The sequence below is a fragment of the Anser anser genome (assembly GCF_964211835.1).
Source record: "Anser anser genome assembly, chromosome: 9".
NCBI lineage: Eukaryota > Metazoa > Chordata > Aves > Anseriformes > Anatidae > Anser > Anser anser.
This window is the reverse complement of record NC_139729.1, coordinates 20871075-20897757: the sequence shown is the minus strand read 5'-3', so window position 1 is coordinate 20897757 and position 26683 is coordinate 20871075. Positions and strand designations below refer to the sequence as shown.

Genomic DNA, 26683 nt, shown 5'->3' with positions numbered 1-26683 from the left:
CATATATTATTTGGAAGACAAATTACAATATTTTGGAACACTTAATAAAAAAAAAAAGAAAGAAAAAAAAGAAAAAATAATCCAGTTGACATCAGTATGGAGTTTAAATTTATTCTGTAATAACTTTATGGTAGTTCTTTGTTTAAAAAGGTAGCTTTTAGCAGATTTTATTTAGTCTTACTTTCACGAAAAGGAAGCCACTTCCCTTATGGTAGATACGGATGAGATGAACACAGATCATGAAGGTAAAATAATGCAACAGACAAATATGTTGTTTCAGAGATGTATATAATGCTTCCATTTTTTTAATTGGATATTCTGATTTCATTTTATAAATATTCTAATTGAATCTGTATTAGATCAATACTATTAAAAATAAAGATTTTACCTTAATTAGACGAGTTAGGGAAAATTAAGATTTGGGCATATACGAAACAGAAACATTACATGTATGTAAGCATCCATAGATGACATGTCACTGAGTCACCACTGTATTTTTAATTGCTCTATTTACAGATAGAAGAAAAATGCACACAAGTTCGTGTATCTTAAACTAGTAGAAACATAACTTTTGCATTTTTACTAGTCATAAAATTTTAGAAGTCAGAAGAGAATTATGGTTTTGAAGAGCAGTGAGATGACACGGCTTTAAAAACCTCTAACTCTTGGTATTCAAAATTTATTCAGTTAAACATTACTGTAAATCTCTCAAGTTTATAGGTGATAAAATACTTTCTTTTTAATACACTCATACACAGGAACACACATACACACAAACACGCAGACATTTGGGGACCACGTATATCTTTACAATTGGACATAAAACTGGAGGAATCTTAAAAGAATTTTGATCTTTTTATTGATTGAGGGAGGCAGAAATGTACTGATTATTAGGTTAAACATCAGTAATGATATATTTTCTTTTCTGATTAGAATTACATCATGATGTTCTACTGCTTCCTGAGGTGTTGTGTTTTTTTTTAATTCCTATTTACTATAAATGTAATGTGAATATGCAAGTGTGCTGACAGCCTCTTCCTTCCGCCCCCCCCCCCCCCCCAATCATTGTGCAAGTGAAGATTATCTTGAATTAAAGTACCAATTAAAGTACCAAATCTAGGGAAGGTACAAGCTTCTTCAGCTACAGGTAGGCTAAGTGAGCAAATGTTTTAACAGAAGTTAGTGAAAGAAAGTACATACAAACCATATGTGATATAAATCCTAATAAATGTGCTGGGTCAGTTGGCTTTAGAGACTGTTATCTGCAGGTGTTTTCTTCCCATTTTCCTTTGCATAACTGGACATATACCAACCACATTTTACTTTCTCAGTAATCAGTCAGCCTCCTTATATGCATTAGTTTCTATAAAGGAGGTACACAGAAAAAGTGTTTTGAATATTTTTGCATTCAAACTCTTGCTGTTTTGCATTGTCTCCTCTCCTGGGGGAGCACATATATTGCACGTGCCACGCCAGTGTTCATTTTCAATAAAAAGAGAATCTGCTCATACTATGGCTAAAGGGATTGTTTTGTCATACCGCTGGTGTTATACAGCCTGCAGGATCAAATTAGTGATTTCTAGTTCAGTTTGAGTTCAGGCTTGCCTGTTAGTGGGCTGCAGTCCACCACCAATGTTTATAGAAAGAGAAGTGATTTTGCTGTGAACTCTGGAGCTCTGTGTGCTATAAAATATTTACTTTTAATTTGTTTGGTGTTGTCTCTGTAATGCAGGCTTTCAAGCCAAAGACAATCTATGTTAAGGATTTCCCTTTTTAGTGTTATAGACATATTTTTGTTTGAAAATGAAGAATTATCACAAATTAAAAATCTTTGAAGGTATCTTAAGCAATTAAATTCCTATACCTACATAATCGATCTGTGCAACACTTCATTCTTCCATTATAGAGCAATTAAAATGTATGTGTCTTTTGCAGCAGTATTTTATCGTAGAAACTGAAGCTTTAAAATTGTAGCTTTTCTAATCAGGGAAATTAATTTACCATGTTTCCTGTGTCTGTAAGTATAGATGACTTTGGGTTGTGTGTATTTGATGTTAAATATGTCCATGCTTAATAAATGCATCAGAATAAGTGCAGCATCAAAGAACTAATATGTTGATATCATCGCAGAGAAACACCACCTCTAAATAAATGTAGAGAACCCTCGGTGACATCGGTACGACTGAGAGCTGAATTCAGTCCTGTGCTGATATAGCAGGTTGTATCACTGGTTGCAGATGCTCTGCAATGTGCTGAATATGGCTGTCAGTTGTTTGTCATCGGACCAGGGCATTTTTAGCAAATTCTCTTTTCCTAGTTATCACTTACCAAATGATTTCTCTTGATTCCTTTTGCTTGAAGAAAAATGTAGTCTGTCCTGTAGGTTTCCACTTTTCAACTCTGAATCAGAGGTTTGGGGGAAGGGAAGGGAAAGAAGCACTGCTGCCAGGCTATTAATATAATATTTGCTAGTGCACTGATTTTGCATTACCTCCCACTGAGCAAAGCGTGGAGTAGCATTAGTGTTGCCTTGTCTGCTCATCACTTTGGCAAGAGAAAAATTCCTCAATAGCAGACTATGCTGCATATGTCAGGAAGTTAAAAATATGCCACGGTTCTAAACCTCTATTTCAGATTATATTTCACCGTAACTAGCCAGGATCAAACTCACCATCAAATGGCACTGAGAAATATTGCCCTGCGACTCTACTGAAAGCCTTATGTTATCAAACATGCATTTGCTCGAGATGGTAAAAATACACGCTAGTGTGTAGCATGGGAAGGTGTTTGCTTTTGTTTCTGCAGTTCATGAAGAGAACTAGTGGATTATCTGTATTACGGCAACAGAAATATGACAAATAATTTTTACTGTTGTCTCTCAATCTGAGTACTAGAGTATAAAAAGGGGGATGGGCAAATGGACAACAGTTGCTTTATAAAATTCTGTTCAGGACTAATAAGTATTGAAATTTCTACATGATATTAGCCAAACAATTGTGTTCGTTGCTGAATTACTATTATTTTCAGTTGCAATTGATTTGGGAAATATAAATTATTTTTTTTAACTTTGACATGTGTGATCTTATTGTAATGATTTAGAATGCAACTCTACACTGTATTTGGATGTAGCATTATTAGCTGCCATACACTGTAATATCTTGTAGAGATATAATTGTATGCAACCCATATATGTGGAATAAAAAAAAAAAATAAGACCAGTGATTGTGCTCAGAATGGAAACTGTGCTGATAAGAACATTATTTTAAGTTTGGACCTGCAAAATTATTGTTTGGCAAAAATGGATGGTTTGAGAAACTGAAAAAAAATCTACTAAAAAAGATTTTGAGTTGCAAGGAGCATATCTGCACCGCTCCCAGCCTCCTGGTCTGCTTTGGTACCTGACTTGGCATTGGAAAAAGTAATGTGCTTTGTCAGTCTCCAGTTTAGTGTCATGTTCTGTTATCAGCTGTGCATGTTACTAGGGGTAAGTAACAAATCACAATATTTGCATGGTTCTCTGCATTGCTAGAAATGCAAAACAATTTTGATTGAATTAATTCCAGTCCAGCTATTTCTTCTGAGCAAGAGGGTGAAAGAGACCATCAAGAATCCTTAGATCTTGATAGAACCATGTTTGGTGAGTGGAATTCAACACCTAAAAGGGAAAATAAAGGATCTCCAGAACTTTCTTGTGAAATGTTATATGTATTCCTTCCATGGTTAATTAGGGATTTAATTAGGGATTATTATCTTTAATTAGGGATTATGCTCGCTGTGGTTTGGTTTGGGTTGTTGTTGTTGGTGGTGGTTTTGGTTTTGGTTTAACAACATTAGTTACCTCTTTGTCTTGAAAATGGTTTCCCCTGATGTGCTTAGTGGTGTGAGGTGGTGGTGCTTATTCACTTGACTAGTGGGTCTGAACACTAACTATCCTCACTCTCAGTCTTGTCATAGTAGGAAAGCTCCAAAAGCGGCAGAGGTTGTAAGCTCTTCTACTTCTTTTTAATCCAGAGATGAAATTTTGAGTCCTTTGAGTGGTGCACATGGATGTAATATTTAGTACCATGCAAAACAGAGACAAGCAGCCAATTTTTCTTCAGCATCACTTAACCATTGGACTGGATCTCCAATGGCTTTCCAGAGTCAGCAGAAAGGAGAATTTTCTTCTTTCATCTCATGAAATCATAGTCTGCATTAAAGGAGGGAAACAGATGACTAAATGTGTACCCATATATATTTATGCATTTAAGCACATAAAATTAAATGCCAAGCTAATATGCTCTTGTGTATGCGAGACTGCCAAATCCATGACATTTGGCACTCTCCAGATGGAAACTTAGGTGGAATATGGATTAATATTTCCCATAGCTGGCTTTGAAAAGAAAAACTTTGTGTTGTATGAAAGCATTACACTTGAGTCTTAGTTGGAAATGAATAGAAGCCACTGGAATTGCTCGTGGCAAAGGCTGTAGGGTAAGGTCAAAAGGGCTAGAGAGAGGTGCAGTGAGATACACCTAAACTGTTTATGCGGAGACTCTACAGATGATCTTGTATAGTTAGAAGAGGTAATATTATGGGAAGTGGATAGTTAGGTGGTTTGTAAGAGTGTTCAATGTGTGTGTAAAAGCAGTTATGAAATTCTGCTTTATGATTTGAAAAGTAATCCAAAGTGTCACCCATAAGGAGTATGCTTTTAAGTGTCTTTGAGTTTTAGAGGGTATTTGGAGCCCCTGCTTGGAGCAGTTTTAAAATAAAAGAAAGGCAAACCAAAATTACCTCGATGTACAAAATAACACTACAACTATATTATGAAAGGGATAAAAGGGAAGATGGGAAGACAGCGTTACTATATGGTCAGAATTAATGTTTTGTTGTTGTCTGTAATTATGAACTTCAATATATTCAGAAGGTTCTTTTTTTTCTTTTCAGAATATTTTTTAGTGTAAATGTCCTGAGTTTCTATTGTGGGCATCTACTTGTGAGACTCTCTTTTACTTCAAGGTACTGAACCTTAATGGTGAATTTTGTGGAAAAGTCTACAATGATGAAGTGCTGGTTGCACAGTAGCAGTATTTAAAACAAAACAAAACTTTACCAAAGACTGTTAGAAATACAAATCTGGCTGAGGTCCAGTGGAGACTTGTGGTCTTAAGTGCCTTAATGCTTCTCTATAACTACCAATAGTTCTCCTGAAATCTTGTTCTTTCATTAGTAATCTGCATAACTCCCACAACCCATGTGTATGAATGTCACATTCTTATTCTTCATGGCATTTTTTTCATTATTTTTTTTTTAAATCTACTGGATTCCAGAACATATGAGAGTTAAATGCAGCAGGAAAGAGAATTATGCATAGTGGTCAGTAAATCAATATCCTCTCTAACAGAGGTTAAAAATATATTAGGCAAGAGAAGAATTATTTTCAGATAAGATTTCTAATTATGGAGTCAGTGAAGCAGAGATGCAACCAAGTAGTTTGAAAAGGAAGAAAGTGCAGAAGAGTAGTCAAGGATGGAAAAATTCCTTGCAGGGGCTTTAATAAGATTCGCTAAAACTGGGAGGAACAGTTTGGGATCAGCTGATTAAGTCAGTGGAAAAAAAAAAATAAGTGAAGAGCTTTGAAAATGAGAGGGTGCTTTTAACTGATGCTTGAATTGACTAGAAAGGAGGAAGTGTTGTCAGGAAGCATGAAAACCAATCCTTATCGTTACTTGAAATAAATGTGTAACGTAGGCTTTTCCAATAGAAGACAGATCCTCCCACCCCAAAACAGGAGGATTCCATACCAATAAATGTGCAATAGAGGAGAACATCCAAAAACCTTATTTGCCTCCAACAGTACAGCTCACCTTTGCAATAATGGAGTTCTTGGAATTTTAACTGTGGTGTGGATGGAGTCACTGATGTTCCTCAGACACCTTTAAATATCCCTGCTCTAACGCTTCTGTAACTTCCCAGTCAGAGAACGTTTTGCCTATGCCGTTTATGTTTTGGCCCAAGTAAATGCAAAGCAACATGTTGCCTATATTGGTCTACAGCTGAAGTACCTGTCTTTTTGCATTAAGTACCTTCCCCCCCCCCCCCCACCCCCCCCCGGAAATGTAGAAATACTGTCTGAACATAAGCTGAAAGTATCACTTCCATGATAATTGTGGAAAAAAACCTCACAGGTGTTCTTATGATAAGGAAGCTGGTGAGTTAGGGAAACCTTGAATGTTAAGATAAGCAGAAATCTGGGCCAAATTCCCTGCTCTAGTGGCATGCAACTGAAAGGCTTTGCCAAGAGATGGGTTTGGCTGATGGCTCTTCAGAGCAACTTCCTACATCCTCTGCTGAGCCTGTAAAAGTGTTATATGATTTTTGCACTAAAAGATACAAAACTAAGTCATCCCTCCAAAATAGTTGGTTGAGGAAGTTCTCCCTTTTTGTTTACAAGGATGATTTTTATTGCTAGTAGCTTTTGAAGGCTCAGGAAGATAAAACTGCTTTGTGATGGTGGATGAGAACTGATGTTTGATGAATGGACATTGATGGCTTTAGCTGGGTGGAACTGTATTAATTTTTAAAAGTATTTGAACATCTCATTTATGTTCCAGTTTAGGATATTGCAGTAAATTAGCAGAGATGTTCTTATTTGTAATCTGAATCTTAATAACACTTTGCCTGAGACTAAGTTATACTTTTCGTTGAAACATTCCTTTTGATGCACAGATGCATATATATATGCATCTCTAATGCTAACAGTGAAAACATCTGTGCTTGAAATATCATAATGAATTGTTCTTTTAGGAGAGGTACTAGGCAACAATTACATAACTCTTCCTGATGTGGGTTGGTTTTTTTTGGTATATTAAGTAATGAGTCAATACACTTTATCTTCAAAATTTCTAAAGCAGCAGAAGCCCTTCAAGAATCCTGAGATTCTGCAGTCACTGCTGATCTCTGGATTTTTCCCCCCAAAAGATAAAGGCCAATCCTTGTCCCTTTATGCTTAATCCCTGCTACCAAAAGACTCCCCAGTTCTTTCATTCAGATGAATTATGTACAATGCCCTATTCTTCAATGATATATGACAGTACTACGAAACATTTTCCAGTTTTTTCAGACTCCTCTCCAGCCCTGTACTTATGTAAGAAGCTAGTAAATTACAAAGTAAGTGCTCTACCACTTTCTATCTGGGATTTCTTTTTTTCCCATGTATCTGTATAAGTATAAAGAGATGTTAATGAATGCTAGAATCTTTTCTATAACTACACATCTTGGTTTTGCTTCTTTTTATGTGTAAGCCCAGTAGCAAGCCATAGGCTAGGTGTTAACCTGCAGTATTGTGCACTTGGTGAATCTCTGCTGACTTTGTAATGCAGGAGGTCAGACCAGACAATGGTACTGGTCTCTCCTGGTCTGAAATTCCATGAGTGACGTTGCAACCTGATGTTCCAAAGATCTCTGTTAAAAAAAATAATAATAAAATAACAAGCATCTCATTTATGCATACTTGGAATTTCAAAAGTAATTGGTTTGGTTAGAAAGGGAATGACTAAAGATAGCGTGGCTCTGTAGAAGTATCAGTTTATGCAGGTCCCATCACCCTTCTACAGAGTTAAACTTTCACATGCTATTGGTCTTACTGTTGCCTTAGGGCATACAGCCCTTAATGCAAACTCCACTGAGGTAAATTGGAAATTTTTAGATTAAGTCTATGTTATCTGGTGTCATACTGATGTGCAGTCTTAGTACCATCAGGTTTCAATTTTCTGGGATTTAGCAATTTCTAAGATGGTTTGAAATTCAAGCAACAAACAGTAATTCAAAGACCCATTAATCAGCATTCTGAATGTACTCCTATTAATTATTTTGTCACTTCTTACAATTATTCCCTACCATGCTTTCACCTTAACTTTTATGAAGTGGACTATTAATTAGCTACACTGGAAAAATGAAGCAAATACAGTACCAGTTCCATCTCCTCACTCTGCTCCTGTAATTACTTTTATGCAGAGCTCTTTTCTCTAAACTGCTTTATCAGTCATAGCTCTCAGTAGTGCTAGAGGGGAATTAAGTAGACTCGCCCTCTTAACAAGAGAAATCATACAGTAGGGTATGCAGTCCGTAGAGCTACAGGGCTGTTGTTGCTGTTGGTTGGTTGTGTCTCTTCTCTGCCAAATAACCATATTTTTTTTCCATTCAGCCTTCTAAGCTGAACATTTCACCAGAAGGGCTTTTTTAGGGGAGCTATTAACTATGAAAAAAGGGGCTTAGCTCATTTCCTGGTATGTGTGCTGGGTACTCTGGATGACACTCAGTTCTTTGCCGTACCACAAATTTGTGTATGACCTTGAACAGCTCAGGTGGAGTTCTTGTTCCATGTAAACCAGATAGTTGTGCCACTGATCCCAATGGAGCTGGGATTTCTCTCTCTCTCTTTTTCTTTTTTTTTTTTTGTTCCATAGTTTCCCTGTATGAAAATAGGGAAGTAGCAGTTTCCTCAGGATGTTGTGAATATAGTAATGTGAAGGATGCATGTAAGAGGGTGGAGGTGGCTGAACAAATGCAAGAGTTATATAGAGTACATATAAATTACTGACATGGCCATTTTAAAACCTGGTGATTTTATCACTGCCACTAATCCTTGCATTCCAGAAAGAATGATCCTTTTCTAAAAATGTTTGGTTTCAGGACTAAGGAATCTTGTAATTACATTTTGGAATACATTTTTTTTTTGTATTTATTTAGTCAATGTGAAAGTATCACTTCTCGGGGAAGTAAATGCACTGTCATATGAAATAGGGAGGACTTTTATTGATTTGAAAAAAAAATTAAATCACTAATGTGTTAGTTAATGGCATGTAGGAGAGTACCATGCAATGTCAGCTTGCCACTTCCATGAAACCATGTGTTTGTAAGGAATAAAGAAAACGTGTTTTGCTATCCATGCGTAAAAAAGGAAACACACTCATTACATTTCCAGTTCACCACCAGGTTACTTTTTTGTTTGTTTGTTTTTGACTAGTCCTGAACTCATATAAAAATCTAGAGGCCACTGCAATAAAAGGAGTGATAAAAGGAGTGATAGGTATTTATAAAAGCCTGAGTGTCGCTATTGGAAAATTTCTGACATAAAACTTATTTATTAGTTTTATCTGGTAGGCTTTTCACTGGGTATTCTCTGTACAAATAAATTGCTTGCAAGCTGAAGCACTGTTTAATAGTTGATATTGAAAATTGTTAGAAATTGAGACTTTTGTGTGGTGATGTGTTGTTTTTTGTTTGTTTGTTTTTCCATGATAGATTACTACGGGCAAAATCATTAGAAGCAGCTGAAGTGTGTTCATCTGAAAACTCAGATCATCGAATCGTAGTGGTTTGTTCCAGTGGTCTTGTCCCTTCTGCGTGTTCTTTTTAATGTACAGGAGTGAGTTAGTCATGTGGAAACTGAAAGAGATCAAATAGAGAGATCTGGATGTTATTTCTATTATTTCTGATTGTTCCTAAATAAATGCAATTGTTTAATAGAAGACACATCTCTGAGAAAATTAACTGTGTAATTATTACTGAAGCTATAGTTAAGAGACAAAAGTGATGTTGCGCAGCTGTCACTAAGGATCTCTACTCACTGTTCTGCCTTGCATTTGTAGTGACATAAAAGTGATGAGAAACAAAAATGGTCTTGCATGAATTTTCCTTTCAGTTTCATTTTTCATTGCATCTGTTCTCATATGTGAAGTGAGTTGCATGAGGTACTATGAGATCCAAGTCCACTTTGTTCTTAGCTTGGGTGCAATTGTGCATTTTGCAGTTAGCAGCTCAGAAGAGCTGTGAAGAGAGATTTTTAAATGGCTGCAGAGCAGGAGCTTTTTATTTATATGTTTTTTTTATTGCATGTATTTAAAAAGAAGGTTTATACTTTGTGTTGAGTGCTTAGCTTTGACTGTTTACCAAGAGAAGGCTGCTTGGTCACTCGCTTATTTTAATCTACTAGTACTGTTGTTGTAGCTGTGATCATCTATCGATATAAGTGAAGCAAGTTTTTCATAGAAAGAGGTGATATCTTTTATTGAAAGACTGAAACAATATCTACTAATACCTCTTGCTGTATATTTGGCATCTTTACATAAGAAATATTGTTCCTTCTCAGTACATTGATGATGTTAACACATCATTTTGTTTGTTAATGTTTCCTGTATGTAGTTTCATTTAGCTGTTTACATATGGGTTAGTATTAAAAGTATCATCTGGACATTTTGAAGTTTAAATTAACAGCTATTTAAGGTTCCACTGACTCATTAGGAAATGTTTAAATCTTACAGTAGTTTTCCTGTTTGGAGGGGCTGGGGGTGTCACTTTTCTCTATACTGACATCTTTAGCACTATCGTGCTCCTTGCATTTATGAAGACTCTAAGACTCTAATGGGTCTAGATCTGTGTATTATTTAAGGAGCTGTAATACAAATCAGCCAATGAAAAGCCACTTATTTTCTGCCATGTCACTTAAAATTTGGAATGCTAATTGCACAGAAAGTACCTTGCTGTAGTTTTTTGAAAGTATGATGTTGTCATTGTAATTATCATCTATTGCTACTGTCATTATCATCATTCATTAACCACAGGAATATCAACTGCATTGTGTGTTTCTGTCATCAGAACTGCAAATGGGATATATTTGGTTTTGGACCGTTTATGGTAACTTGCAGAGTTAATTTCAGAAGCACATAGTAAGGATGGAAAATGCTTGTAGTTTAATCTTTCATGTATATAGTATGGTTAAACTGGATCTTGCGTCTTCAGACTTTTTTTAGTGTAACAAAATGTTGGTTTGACTGTGTGTGTTGTTCCTTAACAGCTGACCTCACTGCCTTCCTGTTCCGAAGATGTTTGTTAAGTCTTCAGCTGGTGGAAATGACCAGTTTAGAGGGTGTTATTTTCTCATTGCAGTGATAGCTGAAGTTCCTCTTTTATGAACATCTAATTTTACAAGACTATTCAGCCAACTTGTATCTTTGTCCCTATTTTGAAATACATAGATATGTTCCTACATGTATGCCAGGAGCCACCCATACTTATTATATAGCGTGTAACTCCTAATCCTGCACCTCCAATTACTGTTTCCCAACTGCCATCCTTGGAATGACAGCAAATACAATCAAGTGCTTTCTTTTCCTTTAGACTTTCAGATTTAGTGGTGTGGTGGTTTTTTTTTTTTTTTTCTTTCCTCTGCTTGTATTTCTTTCCAGTGGTTCCCCTCCCCCTCTTCTTTAGTTTACAGACTTCTCCAATGCTTTTTTTTTTCTGTGCTGATTGCAGGAACACCCACCTTTCTGTGGTTTTAGTAGAGCCTTTCATGCTCTTTTCTCTGTACCAGCCCTCTAACCAGATATTTAGGCCAATTATTCTGTTCAGTTTCATTATTCTGCTCCCACAACTACAGTAATAGCCCACTTGAAAGATCACTTGGCTTCTTTTACTGTTGAGACTGCTTGCTAGTTCCCAGAATGGCATCTTCACATCCTCTGATCTTCTGTTTCTTTTTTTTTTTCCAGAGTTTTATTTAAATTAAAAAGGGGTGAGGGTTAAAAGGAAAACCACACACACATAAATGAGAGGAGAAAAAAAAAAAAAAAGCAGTCCGCATATCAAATACATGCTTTCAGGAAGGGAAATTCCAACACTGGTAGTTTGCAGGAGACACTGAATATCAAATACAATTATTTAGTACATTATCCACAACAGGACTATGAATAAAAATCCCATTGAGATTGTCAGAGCAAGCATTGCCTGCTCTTTGTTTTGCAGTCACATAGAGTATGAATTTTACCTACGATTACAAAATGGCACCCAGAAAACCTTTACTTCTGTTTTGCCTGTGCACATTCAAATTATACTAGCTTTCACTTCTAAATATCTTTGTTAAGCAAATGTTTTAATAATGTGCATAGACACTTTATATACGTTTTATATCATCATGTTAATGTCTCCCAGATTATAGATGTCTTAAACTTAACTTCATATTTTAAAAAGTAACTTTTCTGCCTCCCTTTCTTTCTCATCTTCTATTGTCATCACTACCATATAAAAGTATTTGGCCTCTTCATCTTTATCTCTTGATAGAGAGAAAAATATTGAAGATAGGCTGAAATATTTAATGCTTATTCCTTGTAGGACAATTACCATCAGATGAGAATTTTAAGACTAGATCTAACTCATTATGTCTTGTTAAACATCCATTTATAGCATATGTAGATTCTGTTGTCCTTAATACTGAAATTGTTTATCTGAGATGAAAATTGTGCATTGTTGTTGAACAATAGAGTAATCTGTTCAACAGATTTGCATGTAACTTGTTCATATCTGTTTCATCTCTCTTTTTTCTTTTTCTATAACGAATAAGGTATTTTTTCAATTGTGCAGCAAAACACAGATGCCTTGGGGTATGGATCATTTTTTTCCTAAATATTGTAGCAAACACTGAAACGGTACCATATACTTTTAAAGAGGAAAACAAAACCAAATGTCCAGTACCTTTTTCAGTCTTATAAATAGTTAGAAAATGCATCTGAGAAAAACTTCGTGGCTCATGGCCACATATGCAGACAGTTTGAATATAAAAAATACTTAAATGGTCAGGTATTTCTTGCCATAGGTCCCTTAACTGCTGTAACTTTCAGAATAAGTTTTTAATTTCTGTCCTTTCAACAAAAGAGACCCTGAGCCTGCAACTGTATAAAATACATCACTGACAATACCGGTGTTACTTGCAGAGGGGAGGATCAACCACACATAGTAGAGTTCTTAATGCACGGTGCTCTGTGCTGAGATGAGCTGATGCTCTTTCTCAGTCTACTTCCTAATGAACAGGTGCCTTGTACCACTATGGTTGCCTTTCTTGTTAGCAGTTTCAGTAGAGAGGCTAATGATTAAACGGGCACTTCTCAAGGTCAGGGATAAATTACATACCCAGGAGAGTGTGAACGAAAATTGCATTGCTGTTCTCTGTACTGTATCAATTCAGAAGAAAGAGGACTTCACTTATCAGAGCTGTCAGTCCAACACCTTTCACAGCTGTTCAGCTCATTTAAAGAAAATACTGAGAATTCTGAATTTAATTGTTCTAATACACACAATCATATGGTGAAAAGGTTCTCTCGAATAAGGGGGCTGTTATAAACTGCGTATGACAAACTGCTTCTATATTCAGAAGGAAGATCTTTTGCTCATTTATTTTTAGTGCTATAATGAACTAGAAAACAGGATGCAAGCCATGTTTGTGCTTTCATGTAAATACCAAAAATACTATTTTGTTTTGGAAATATATTCTGATAAAGGGCGAACCCCTCTTTTTCTCTGCATTTTGGAAGCTTAAACCTCTGATCTACAATGCTGTTTTCAAATCACAGAGATGATAACTGCGGGGTTGTGAACCTAAAATAATTTTGTGGATCTGCAATTATCTTCTGTAAGGCAAGATATGATTTATGGAGATATGTGAGAATAGGGCCCAGGCTTAGAACCATTTTCTATTCAGTGGACCATTCTTAGTAAGTATATCTGCATTTTCTTAAATGCTATAGTTAAATATATATATATATGAACTATTAAAACTTCCTATGTGTCCAACAAGCAGAATACTTTAATATTTTCCTACTTAATTGGAGATGTTCTTGGTATATGTCCAAACTAGAGTGCCAAAACTTTTTAGCTATAGTGCATACTTTTGAGGTTATGCTTTTGCACAGACTAAAAAACAAACAAACAAAACAAACAAACAAAAAACCACTGAGACAATTTAAAATAATATTGATTATCTCAGCAATGTTTATACAACACAGGGAGCCACGCTTAGGCAGGGAGGTAAAATTTTCTGATTTGTTCTGATCTGTCAGAAATGGTCCCGCCATTTTTTCCTCATTTGTCTTTGCTTATTCTACTGAACTATTCAGGGGTTGATGTTTTTTAGGACGTGAGGTAAGTTTTGCAACAAAAATACCTAAGAACTACTTTCGGTCTGTACCTTTGAATGATTTTAATGTGATACTGAATTCAAAAGTTTTTGCTGCTTTATATGCAGTGACAAAATCAGCAGATTGTTTAGTGTCACAACAAATAAAGAATTTAACCAGCTCCTTATCAATCATTTATATAAGTTTATATTCATTGGGAATTTTTAATTGCTTGTCAGAGACCTGTAGTCATTCTTTAATGTGACCAAAAGGATGGCATGGACACAAAAAATGGTTAGGTAAAGTTTCACTTGGCAAATTTATTAAATCTGTACTGCTAAGAATACTTAGCATCTATTGCACGCTCAGTGGAGATTGGAGGCTTGCTAATGGCTCCTTCTTCCTCACGCTTTTACCCTGCTTCTCCTCACACTTTTACCCTGCGTGGGTCTTTCCAGGGCTGCAGTCCTTCAAGAACTGCTCCTGCGTGGGCTTTCCACAGGCTGTAGTTTGTTCGTGGAGCAGTCACCAGCTCTGTCACACTCCTCCACAGGCCACAGTGTGGGCACGTGCTTCACCATGGTCTCCTCAGGGGAATCTCTGCTCCAGCACCCACAACACCTCCTCCCCCTCCTTCTTCCCTGAGCTAGGTGCTCACAGGGCTGTTTCTCACACCTTTTTTCTTCACTTCTCACTGCCAGGCACCATTTTGCCCCTTTTTAAGCTTGAGTTCCCAGAAATGCCACCGGCATGGCTGGCGGGCTCAGGGGCACCATGTGGCGTGGCCATTATGGAGCAGGCCGTGCCAGCCTCTCCTCACAGAGGCCGCTACCCAAACCGTGCCACCAACTCCCAGCACAGATGGCGCTGATTTCTAGTTTCCTAATTTTAAAAGGGAATACTTTCCTAAGCTAGCACTTATTCTGAAAACCTGGAGATAGAGGAGAGCAAGTCTGAGGATTATAGTAAGTGTCATATTAGCTGAAAGTGGTAATGTCAGGTGAATAAGAAAAAGTCACTCCTGATATCTTTAAAAGGCCCATTTTCTCTGTCTCCATGCTGTATTAGAAACACCCTGTCATTAATTATAGCTATGTGTGGAACTTCTAAATCCTTTGTAAAGATTTTATTATAAGTGCTTTAAAAAATTTAAATGAAGTCACCTGTGAGGTCATTAGGTCAAATTATTTTTTTTGCCTGTTCTTGACCCTTGAATAACTCATGCAAGGAAAATACCTTTGTGTCTCTTTTTATGATGTAGGAATCTACTGGAGAGCAAAAGCTTTTACATTAAAAAAAAAAAAAAGCAATAGCAGAAGTAGAGGAAGCTTTATAGCTTATATGGTAAGAACAGAATTTACTTCAGGTGCTTGGAAAATGTAAATTAGGCCTGGTTAATCAGGAAGTTGGTTAAATTCAGTATTTTCTCTGACATCAAACTACTTTTTCTGTCACTACATGCAAAATAGTAAAAACCTTTGAATTTATTAATATGATGGGATTGTTCAAAAATACATTAACATGATGTTGATAGAGAAATTAGACTTGAATTACAAAGACTGAAGCTCTACCAATATCCTAAATACCACTATCCTAATACATTTTATTTTCTTTAATTTATGCTTTAAAAGCATTTAGAAGGTGCTCAAGATTCAGAGGAATACTGAGAACAGAACATCCATTATAAACTTCTAATAATTTACGATACAGAAAATGGTAATAGTAAAAAACAGACTTGCAGTTTCCTTGTCGGGCCCTATTGACAAAGTTCTGCTGAACACGTTTCAGACATAAGGACACGGGGAAAGACCTATGGTAGTGGGATGGAAGAAAAGCTCTTTCATGTAAGATGTATTTTAAGACTGAAACTCAAGGCTACAGCTAAGCTGGTACACTACAAAGATCATTTTCTGAGTGGAGGATGTAGTGAAAAGCTCAAGATACAACCCTTCTGCCCTTCCTCTCTCACAGTTGTTGCTAGCTGTAATCAATTAATTGCACTCAACCACACCTATGCTGGTAAAGAAACTGCTAAACCTTGTCTTGTAGGGTGTAGTGCAGAGCTGAAAACAGTGCTGAGTTCTAACTTGCCCTGTTCAAATCAAATCTTTTCATTGAATTTAGAAGTGAGGGTGTTTTTTTTAATGTTATTGTGTTTTTGTGTGTGTGGTGATGTAAAGCTAATTTAGATTAGTTTCTACGTGTATAGAGAGATTCATATGTAGAAACTAAACTTAGTTTCTTATTTCAAAACAAAACTGGAAGAAATTTAGGGTAGCTTCCTCTAATACTGTTGTTTTTTTTATTTTTGTTTTTGTTTTTTTTTTCCTTCCCAGAAACAGCAATCTTAAGATTGGTCTTTTTTCCTGTTATGGGTTTTGTTTGTTTGGGTAATCTAAGAACTTTCTGATGAACCTGTAAGGGATTAAACCTACATTTGCAGAACCATTTTAATTTGTTATTCTCAATGGATTTCCTAAGCCAGATACCCTGTAGTTTGTATTTATTTATTTATAAACTAAGCTTTCACGTTTATAGCTATCCTTGATAGTAACTATTCCATAGAGAGAAAAATTACAACTAAAAATAGGTTATATTAGAAATGTATGCTAGTTACCTTACCCTTATCCATGGCAGAAACAGTGTAAGACTGAAACCTTGCTCTCTATTATTATGGATCTACCTGACTTTATAATAAGGATTGAACAATATTACAACTTTAGAATGCTAATTTGTTTATTTTGTTTAAAATAGTTGAATGTTACCTTGATTCTTTCTTTAAAAGATGCTGCTCTTCTTCTAACAACTCAAAATCTTTCTTGATCCTCTATTTTTCTTTTCTTTGTTTAACAACATGATTTGTAGTTTGACCTTTGCCTTGTCAAGTGGTTCTACCTGCCAAATTTGGTGAATACGGCATATTAATATTCAACTCTTTAGGTTGGTGCAGTCAAAATAGAACAGAAACAAGTTCTTTCCTGGCTACCACACAAAGGAAAAAATGTAACTTGTTCCAAAATGTCTGCACAACTGACTTTCTTATTCTACAGTGGCTATGTATTGAGAGAATCATACTTTAATAGTGAAGCTTTTTTATTTATTTATTTTTGGAGGTGAGAAATCATCACATTAAAGAACTTTCGCAGAATTTCCTTCTGGATTGTTGTGAGTTGTGGTGACTTGTTGTGGGTTATATAGTCCATTAAGATGTACAGAGTCACAGATGCACTGCCAGTGAAATGCTAATCTTTTCACTATCTCGTTTCACAAGACTCTTGTTTTGTCATGGCAGAACTGGGTGGATCCTATTTTTAGTCATTACAATCAGGAAATAACTTCTCTTTTTCTTATTCTAGTTCACATTGTTTTGTTCTCAGATTAAAATATATATTAAAATATATATCTATATCTCAGGCAAAATCTTGCCATCATTAGAGGTTCAGGACTCTACTGTCATTCATTTAAATGAACTAAAATTCTCTCTTTTTTTTTTTTCTCTTTCCCCTGTGGAAGTGCTTGTTTAATGTTTTCATACCTGCATGAGATTTCCTTTTTTGTATCCTTTTCTGAAGGATGTTCAAAAACATTCATTCTGTTCATTTTGAAAAGTGAATCTGAATAGTCTTATCAGTTCAATAATATAAGTGCTGCTCTTTGAAATCAGCTTGGTGAGTACTATTTCCTACTTCTGTTTTAGTTTATCTGCCCAAGCTCCTTCAGTACAACAGTCTGGGAAAGTAGGAATATCAAAGCTTCTTCCAAACACAAGTGAGCCGTGCAGGTTACTGACAAGGTGCTTCTGACACCCTGATCCTGCGAGCACTGGCCAAATCCCACATGCTGACAAGGTCAGGGCTTGTAAAAGGGAAAGGTTCTGTGTCTTGGGAAAAGGTGCATATTCCCTCTAGGGAAAATGGTCATTGACTGGTCCTATACTCCTGAAGTTGTAACTCCACTTATTTTTTGATATTTTACAGCAAAATATTTTGTTTCTGCATTTAAACAATTAGATGTCAGCGAGGTGAAGTTGTGTGAATGTAACTTGATGAATTGGACTGATTACTCAGGAGTGTGGTAATAGTATTCTGCTCTGGGCTCAGTAGTTGAAACTAATACCAAAGTTAGCTACCAACTTCAGTGTCCTAGTGAAAAGAGTCTGGTGACTTCTGTTCCTGTTCTAAAGACATCTCATTTTACCTCAAAAGCCACCACAGCTGTTACTAACTGATAATAACTGAAGTGATTGTCGATACCACCATGGGGATAAATAAATTATCAATGAATAGGTGCAAAGACTGACATTGGAATCATTCACATGTATGTTGAAATATATTACTGGGAACAGATATGACTGTTATGACACTTAACAAAAAGAAGGACTTTGAGATGGTTCTTAAAGATAAGTCTTTAAGTAGCAGTCACCATTTTTAAGCTTGTGATTCCAATGCCTTTCAGAAAAGCACGATTTACCAAAAAGCAAAAAAGTTTTTAAATACCTTGTAATTGTCATTGTGCAAGTATTCTTGTCAAATCATTTATTTTGATGATAATAAATTCCTAGATGAAATCTGTAACACCAGTCACTCCCTAAAAACCTGACTGTTTATAAGATCCCACTCAATATCTGAACTGAATAAGAAACTTTAACGTTTTGATTTATTTGTTTTTGTGGGGCTGAAAAATGAGATAAAATGAAGTATGGGGTAATCATGTTGTTTATTTCATATTTCATTTAATTCAAGTTAATTTAATTTGTTATTTTGCTAACTGTTATGTTCCCCTGTGAAAATACAACATTAAAAGAAATCTACTCCAGTTTGTTTTTACTTTTTCTAGCATGTGTGTAAACACAAAATTCTCTGGATGCTTTCTACTTGTCTAGTTTTGCTTTTGATGCATGTATATAATTATGTGTTCATGTTGTCATGGTAATTGAAACCGGAGTTCTCAGAATGTGGAAATCACTTGTGTTAGCCTGGAACGGAGAAGTCCAGTTAAAGAAGACCATGTGACCGTACTGTTGGCTTAAGGCTGACATGAATTTTGTCTTAAATACAGAACCTGTTATAGCTTACCCATTCCCAACACACACTTTTCTAACCAGTTTCTAAATCCATCCAGGGACTGTCATGTTCTCCTTGCATATCTAACTCTGCAAAGTGTTAACGTCTAACACAAATGTCTATTGCTCTAGCATAAGCACACGTTTCTGTTCTGTTAAAGTGATGTGTTGTGGTTTTTTTAAAGTCTTTTCTAGAATAAGCTCCAGTATTCCAGTCTTTTCTTGTAGATTGAAAGTGCAGCAGTCTTGAAAACAAAGTGGCTACACCTTAGTTTCAACATGCAGGTGATATCCACAGCTAAACAGTAATCCATTTGAGGCCTCATCAAAAGTGAGTAAAGCAAAAAAATCACTTAGGGTGGCATCCAGAACATGCTCGTTCTGTCCATAAGGCTTCCTGTATGAGACCTGCTTATATTTGCAGTAGCTTTAAAGATTCAGGTTTAGCTTCTGATCTGGATCGTTTAGTGCAGAACTGCTATGCTGTTTCTCAACTTACATTTCTGCAGTTTATTATTTCTGAGAAGGAAATAATGTACTTATCCTTGAATCACAGTTAATCTTTTGCAAACCATTTCTGCTAGGATCTTTGTGGACTCTAATGGTGTGATGGCAGACCTTCTTAGCTTAGACAAGCACTGTGGAAGTGGTCTCTCTTCTGTCATCAAGATTAATCATGAAAATCAAGAATAGCACTGGATTCAGTACTGACCAAGAACTCCGTCTGATGCCTTCTTCCTTTTTATACAGTGTGTAGCTGATAGCTATAGCATCATTCTTTTTCTATAGCTATTTACCCCGTAGTAATGATATTTAGCTCAGATTTTTTTAGTCAGACTAGGAGATAGTCTTCCTAAAACCATGTCATCAGGTATTTCCCATATCATATGGCTTGTTACATTATTATGCCTTGTTCTTGATGAATCCATGCTTGCAAGTAGTCATTTCCTGTTTCTTTTTTTGGTTACTGTAAGTTTCTTTCATGGTTTAAGTCACCTCAAAAGAAAAAAACAGTCTATAATTTCTTCCTTCTCCTTTAAGGCAGGCATTATTTTTGCTATTTTAAAGGCTTTTGTACCCATATCCATCCATCACATGTTTTCGGAAATAATTCTAGTGATAACAGGATTCCCTGTTCTCTTCTGATATTGTCCCCTTTTGTTTGTACTTTTAATTGTGGGAGCTGTCTGATTACAATTGACCTTCTTAGTAACAATGGTCAATAAAGCAGTAAACACTTCAGACTTCATGACATGATATGTCAATAGCTTTCTTTTACCTTTAAGCTGCTGACCAACCAGTAGTTTTCCTGGTCCCCCTCTTACTCTGGTTGTATTTGTAGAAGTTCTTTTTATCCTTTGTCTCTTGCAAATTGTACCTCAATCTATTTGTTCCATTATCTGGTGATGCCTTTGCATACTCATGCTGTTTTTTTTTACACTTGGGCATTTTCCACTATCAGGTATTTACATCTTATATTTGAAACCAATTACGTGAATCTAGTGAAGATGTCTGAAACTTAACATATTTATAACCTTTCTTCACACTGGGGCAATCAGCATTGCATTTTTTTACTTTCTCTTTTTTAAAATAAGGACCTGCCTATTTTTCCTTTTTTCTTTCTTTTTTTTTTTTAACCTCTCCTTATGTCCATCCCAGGCAACCTTGTCTGTTAGTTCTGAGTATATTAAAAATATTGCTTCTTAATGTGCATTGTCTTTATTTGCTCTTGTCTTTTCATGATTATGCGTTTTACATTCAAGTGCTAGTCTAGTGACTTGTTCAGGTTACAGTTTTGGGCTAATTTCATGAGTCTCAGTCTGTGGTTCTCCTCACTTCTTGTACCATATTTTTGAGTGATGTCATTTTTTTTCATTCAAATCTGTAATTCATCTTTTTATTATATGTGTTGATATCTTAATTTTATTTGTAAAGACACTAAGTTGAAATTATTGACTACCTAGGCTGGGTAGGGTGTTTGTTATTTTTTCTTCAATCTTTGACATAAGGACTGTTAGAATAGAATGATTCCCCTGAAAACATCTACATCAGGTGAACTGTATATTCTGTATATTTACAATCGTTTGAAAAAATTAGTCAGGAAAGCAGAAGTGATACAATGGAATCTAAGCAAGAGAAAAGAGCTGGAAGTAAGACAAGGAAACTTTGAAAGGAATAAAGAGCTCCGTCAGGGGTGAATGTGGAGGAGGGAGCCTTTTTATTAATGTGGTTTCACAGCAAGAGTACTTCACGCTTGTGCTCCTTGCCATATACTGCCTTCCTTTAGGTGGCAGGTGAAATTCAGTACACTGACTTTTAAATCCCAAGTGCTTTGGGAATGGCTTCCCAAAAAGTCCTTTTGCATGTCTTAGTGCAGCAACCAAGGTGAACCAAATCACTTATACAGAGCTTTTATTGTCCAAATGGGAGTGAGTTCATGGCAGAGCACTCACCTCTGGTTGTCGTCATAAATCTGTCTCCTCTACCTGAAACTATATAACAGATGGCTATAGTTTTATGCAGTCAGAAGCCCCAAAACAAGCAAGCTTATGTTTTTATTTTCTCTGGCCCATAGCATTGCTTCCTCAAATGCTATTAATGCTGCTTGGGTTTAGCAACTGCAGTGGTTTAAAGTGTTAATGATATGTGACAGACTCTTCATGCTTATTAGCTCTCTTCCTGCCTAGCACAATTAAAGATGATAATGAAAGAACCATAACCCTAAAGGATGTAGACTATACATCTTTTTAAAGAAAAAAGATTATAAACAAGTACATATAAAACAAAGACTTAGAGAGATGCTTGTGTATCTAGTGGCTGCAAAATAACGTAAAAACAGGAGGAATATTTTTACTGCATATGCTTCTGCATCACTTCGGTCACACGCTGGGCTAAATTAGGAATGTTACTGTCTTTCTTCACTGTAAAATGTCTTCTGAATCTACTTTCCCTTATTGGTAGACAAAAATCTGTATTAAAGGATTTTGTAGCATTGGCTACATTTGCTGCTTTTTGTTATTGTTTTTGCACATTGTCAAGAATGTGTGGAATTCTAATTAAAAAAAAAAAATGCAGACATTTCTAACCAGAGATTGAGAAGTACACAGTTTTTAATGTTATTGTCATGCAGGTCCATGCTCAGGAAATATTTGAGCATGTGTGCTGTCCAGTTTTTTGATAAGATGGGCCTCATCAGAAAGCAAGATGTTTCATTTGGCCAGTATGGCTGATCACGAGACATCATGTCATGCTGTCTGATTTACTTTCTTAAAGTACATTATAAAAATTATTTACAAATATTTTAAAAAGCAATTTGGGGGGGAAAAAGATGGATATGCACGTCCGCCCTCCCTCCACAAAAAAAAAAAAAAGAAAAAAGAAATCTTTTAAGTCCAGTTATTTCACTGAGAACAAACCAAATGCATCTGAGACAAAAGTTGTAAAAAGAAAACAGCCTTTATAGCAGTTCAATAAGGGGAGTTATTCTGGAGTTCCTGATTGGCTTGGCTCGCTGAGGCTACGTATTTTACATTTAAATTACTTAAGTGGACATTTCTTATTCAGAATGCTCTCTCTGAATTATTTTCATTAGCTATGGCAATGATTCTGTTACCCTGGAGTCAGTATGTCCAAACAGATTGAGTGCTTACAGGAGCACAAAAAGAGAAGTTAAGCTTGGAAGGAGCTTTGTTAATTTACCTGAGAAATTTAATTTAGATTAACATGTTATCACCTAAAAGTGAAAAAGCTATTCATAAATTCTCATGAAAACTGTTTGGGGGGGGATATCAGTTCTGCTTATTACTCTGAGGCTTTCTATTTGACAATTATCAAAAATTATCAACAATATCAAAAATTAAGCCAGCCTTTGTATCAACAATGTTTTCCAGTATAAAATCACCTCAGATATTGTTCATTCTGGGTCCTTGTGCCAGTTACTGGTGCTTCTACCCAGATGTATGTGTTCAGCAGGATCTGAACTTGTAATACAAAAATAGCCTGTTAGCAAAAAGAGTAGTTGCTTGGGCAAGAATAGTATTTTATCACTGTGGAGAGGTCCAGAGTGGGAAATGCAGCGTGTACTTTGGTGTAAATTGGGCTCTTGGAGCAACAGAACTGGGTTTGGGCCAAAACCTCCCATGCCTTCCTGCTTCCGAGGGCAACATACCCAGCAGTGGTGCGGCCGAATGAAGTGAGGTGCTTTCGTAGGTGGGTCTGCAGGGTTAGGATGTGGCATGTGAAGGCATGGACCTTTATCGTCAAGGCTTACCAGAACATTATAGTGTGTATGTGTGGTGTTGTTTTTTAGTTGGCTTTTGATTATTTCTCCAGAGTGCATGACAGGCTTATTAATTACTTGCGTCCTACGTGAGATGTGTTCTGTGGGTCAAGTCCAACCATATCTCGGTGGCTGGCAGCGGTTTCCTAATAACTTCTCAAGTACGTGGTTGCAACTGTGTGTCCTGTGGTGCATTGTCTTCAGACTCTTTCTGTGGGGATACTCAAACTATATTGATGCTGTAACAAAATACTTTCTGCTTGGTCTATATTCTTTTTCTAATAGCTCTTAATGTTCAATTTGCCTTTCTCACTACTAACTGAGCACAGAGCTGGTGCATTCAGACAACTATCTACAGTGATTACAAGAGCTCTTTCTTCTGTAACTGCTCAGTACAGTCCCTCATAGGGGAAGTAAAGTTGGGATTAATTGCTACTGATTCAGTAATCATCAGTGCATCTCTGAGATAGTGGAAAGATACCATTGCCACTAGGGCTTCTACTAGTTTCAAATGTTATATCAAGCATTTGAGCTACATACTGTGTATAGATGTGGTCTGGCAGTGACTTGCAGTTTTTGCCTTGGCAGCCAAAGCTTAACACATGGTGCTCGTTTTGACTATCTTCATTTTTGTCTTCTGTACAAGGTGTTTATAATTAATTATTTAGTGTTTCTATGTAATAATAAATGCACCCCCCCCCCAGTGCTTCTCAGTCTATAATTCAACAATCAACTGGCTTATTAAACAATCAACTTACCTCACTAAAAAGTGTTCATTTTTAGTCTGAATTATTTCAGTGTCTTTATATAAACGTTGCTCTGCAAACAAGTAGTTCTATGATCTGTAGCAAAGGGCCCCAAATCAGTGGCTAGCTTCATTTTTTGAAACTGCAGCGTCACTGCACTGTTAGGGCAGAAAGAAAAAGTTCCTAAATATCTCAGAAAATTTGGCATATACTGACTTTTTGGTGGGTGTGCAGCTGGGACTTGAAATCAAGTTTCTGACTGCTATCCTCTCCTCTGGTGCAATGGAAGTAGACTGCTGGGTACTGCTGTTAATTGTAAAGGGAATTGGCTCTGTAATTCTCATCTGCTTTACCTGATGTTTTGACCTTCAAATACAAATATTTGCATGATCCTACAGTTTCGCCTTAGTTTTGCAAGTGTCATGGGAGGGGATATGAACACTTCAAGGTCTTACGGGAAACTTCAACAGGGCTAAGATGTATAGGGAACTATAGATTTCTTTGCATAGAAGTGTTCTGAATAATTGAGTCTATATAGTAAACTGGAGCAAGTCTTGATCATGACAGAAATTGGTCAGCATTATGCTGATAGGTATATTTGACTTTGGATGAGTGTAGATTTCACCCTTTATATTTACAGATGACTGGCAAAATTGAATGCTACTGTTGCAAAAGGGTCTTCGTCTCCGGGGAAGTAACACAAGAAGCACAGATAATATGCTTGTAAGGATACAGAAATATATTAAGAGCTTTTTACATGCTGTTTTTGCATGCTGTATAAAATTAAATGCAGTCTTGGTGGAAGAAAGGTCCCAAGACTCCCAAGCTGTGGGGGATGTTCTTAGTATGTAACTCAGTTATCCAACTTTCACTTAATTATCAAGGTTTTATATAAAAACATACTGACCCATACGATGGTATCTACTCCTGTAGTTTGGTTATAAATGTGATGCCTGTGTGACACCTTTCTGTGATGTTACGTGTAATTCTTTCTGTATGTGGCTGCAGCTCTTGGAACTTCTATATTAAACACAATACTGTGGTTACTCGTGAATGAAATCACTGGAACAGTGTTGGAGAAAAAGTACACAGAGAGATTTAAGGCAGAACGTGGCAAAGCAAATGCTGCAATTATCTGCAGCTGAAAACAAGTAGCTTTTAATATGTCCATTCACCTAAGAAGGGAGGGAGAATTATAGACCACATGCTCTTTCTTTCCCTTTTTCTATCATTTCTCTTCTTTTTCCTTTATACAGTTTATCACCCATAATTTCAGGATGTGTTTTGTTTCTTTAAGCTGTTTTATCTATAGGCTTATGAGGTCAGTCATGTGTGAATTCTTTTGTTAGTCACCTCACCTTTTGCCTTGATGATAGAAAATTGATCAGGCCTAAAGTACAAGTTCAATAGACAACCCCCTTGGTCCTTTGTCTAGGAGAATAGCTACCATTGAAGGCCATGAGCAGGTTGCTATTAATATGACAGCCTGCTCTATCTCCCACTGTAATTTATAATGAAATACCTAATCTCCATTATTTTGATCCAAGCAGGCGATCCCATGAAAAAGTCTTTTCATCCAGTTCCCAATGGCAGTTACATGAGAAATGGCAAACCAATAATTTTTGTCAAGTTTTTTAAGCCAACAGAAATGCTTTTCCACTGCTACAGTTTCAAAAGGCACAGATAAAGCTCATTCACTGAGATGAATGAAAAAGCCATCTGGGGTTTTTCTTTTTGACTTCCTTTCCTTTTCTCCATCCTTGTAATCAAATTTGAGCAAAATCAAATGGGGCTTTCTATGAAAGTACCTTTTGTTGATCTGAACGAGCTGGTAATTTACAAAATACCCTTCCTTTGTGAGGAAGGCTAAAGAAAAAAAGAATCAGTAGCTTTTAAAGCTGGGCCTTGGTGGGACTCTAAATGCAGTGAAAGCAGTCTGTGTTGAGAGATTGAAATGTATTTCAAAGCCAGGCCTGAGTCAGGGTACAGGGAAGAAAAAACCTATGTGCATTTTATAAGAAGAAAAACCTGAATGGGAAGGGGAAAAGAGAGAGAGAGAGGAAAAAAACCTGGATAATACATTAATCATTATTTTGGAAATTGTCTTCCTTACTGACACATACTGCGTAACTAGTGATTGAGAACTTGGATTTTTGTTCTATTATAGGCATCTCAACGTTTGTCTGTGCTGCTTTAAAGTTTGAGAGGCAAGGATCCTTGAACACTGCTGGACTGTGTTTTAAATGTTTATATTTTTCAACTTTGGGGCTTTTTTGGTTTTTGTTGGTTTTGTTATTTTTTTTAACCTTCCCTGTGAAGTATTATGGGGAGAAATACTTACAGGAAAGCTGAGTTTATCCTTTTGGGCATGCTAATGTTTATTTTTATTGTATTTCTGCTTACCAGATTTCCTAGTGGTAATTATTTCCCATTGACTCGGACCAAAGGACGGTGTGGACACCTAACAAATAGTAAGTTTATGCCTTGTTTTTGTTATTCGTATTTCATCATTGACCTGGAGAAGATGAAAATGTTTGATTAATTGCAAATTCTATATTGTAAGTATTAATGCTGTATAACTGTATGAATCTATTACTGAGAGATATTGATGATGTAATTTAGCTCTTCTTATCTGTTACTTACCATAACTGTTTTGTCAGAT

At 36.2% G+C, this 26683-nt stretch overlaps 1 protein-coding gene across 1 annotated transcript in view; it reads left to right on the top strand.

Annotated features, from left to right (window-relative positions):
- The window catches only part of LOC310904150 (uncharacterized protein), a 265904-nt gene that overhangs the window by 973 nt on the left and 238248 nt on the right, over nucleotides 1-26683 (top strand). The window contains exons 2-5 of the mRNA XM_083848465.1: nucleotides 4930-5001; nucleotides 9289-9361; nucleotides 24662-24744; nucleotides 26428-26492. Coding sequence (XP_083704591.1) covers nucleotides 24662-24744; nucleotides 26428-26492 — 148 coding nt within the window. The 5' untranslated portion in view covers nucleotides 4930-5001; nucleotides 9289-9361. The remainder of the gene's footprint in view (nucleotides 1-4929; nucleotides 5002-9288; nucleotides 9362-24661; nucleotides 24745-26427; nucleotides 26493-26683) is intronic.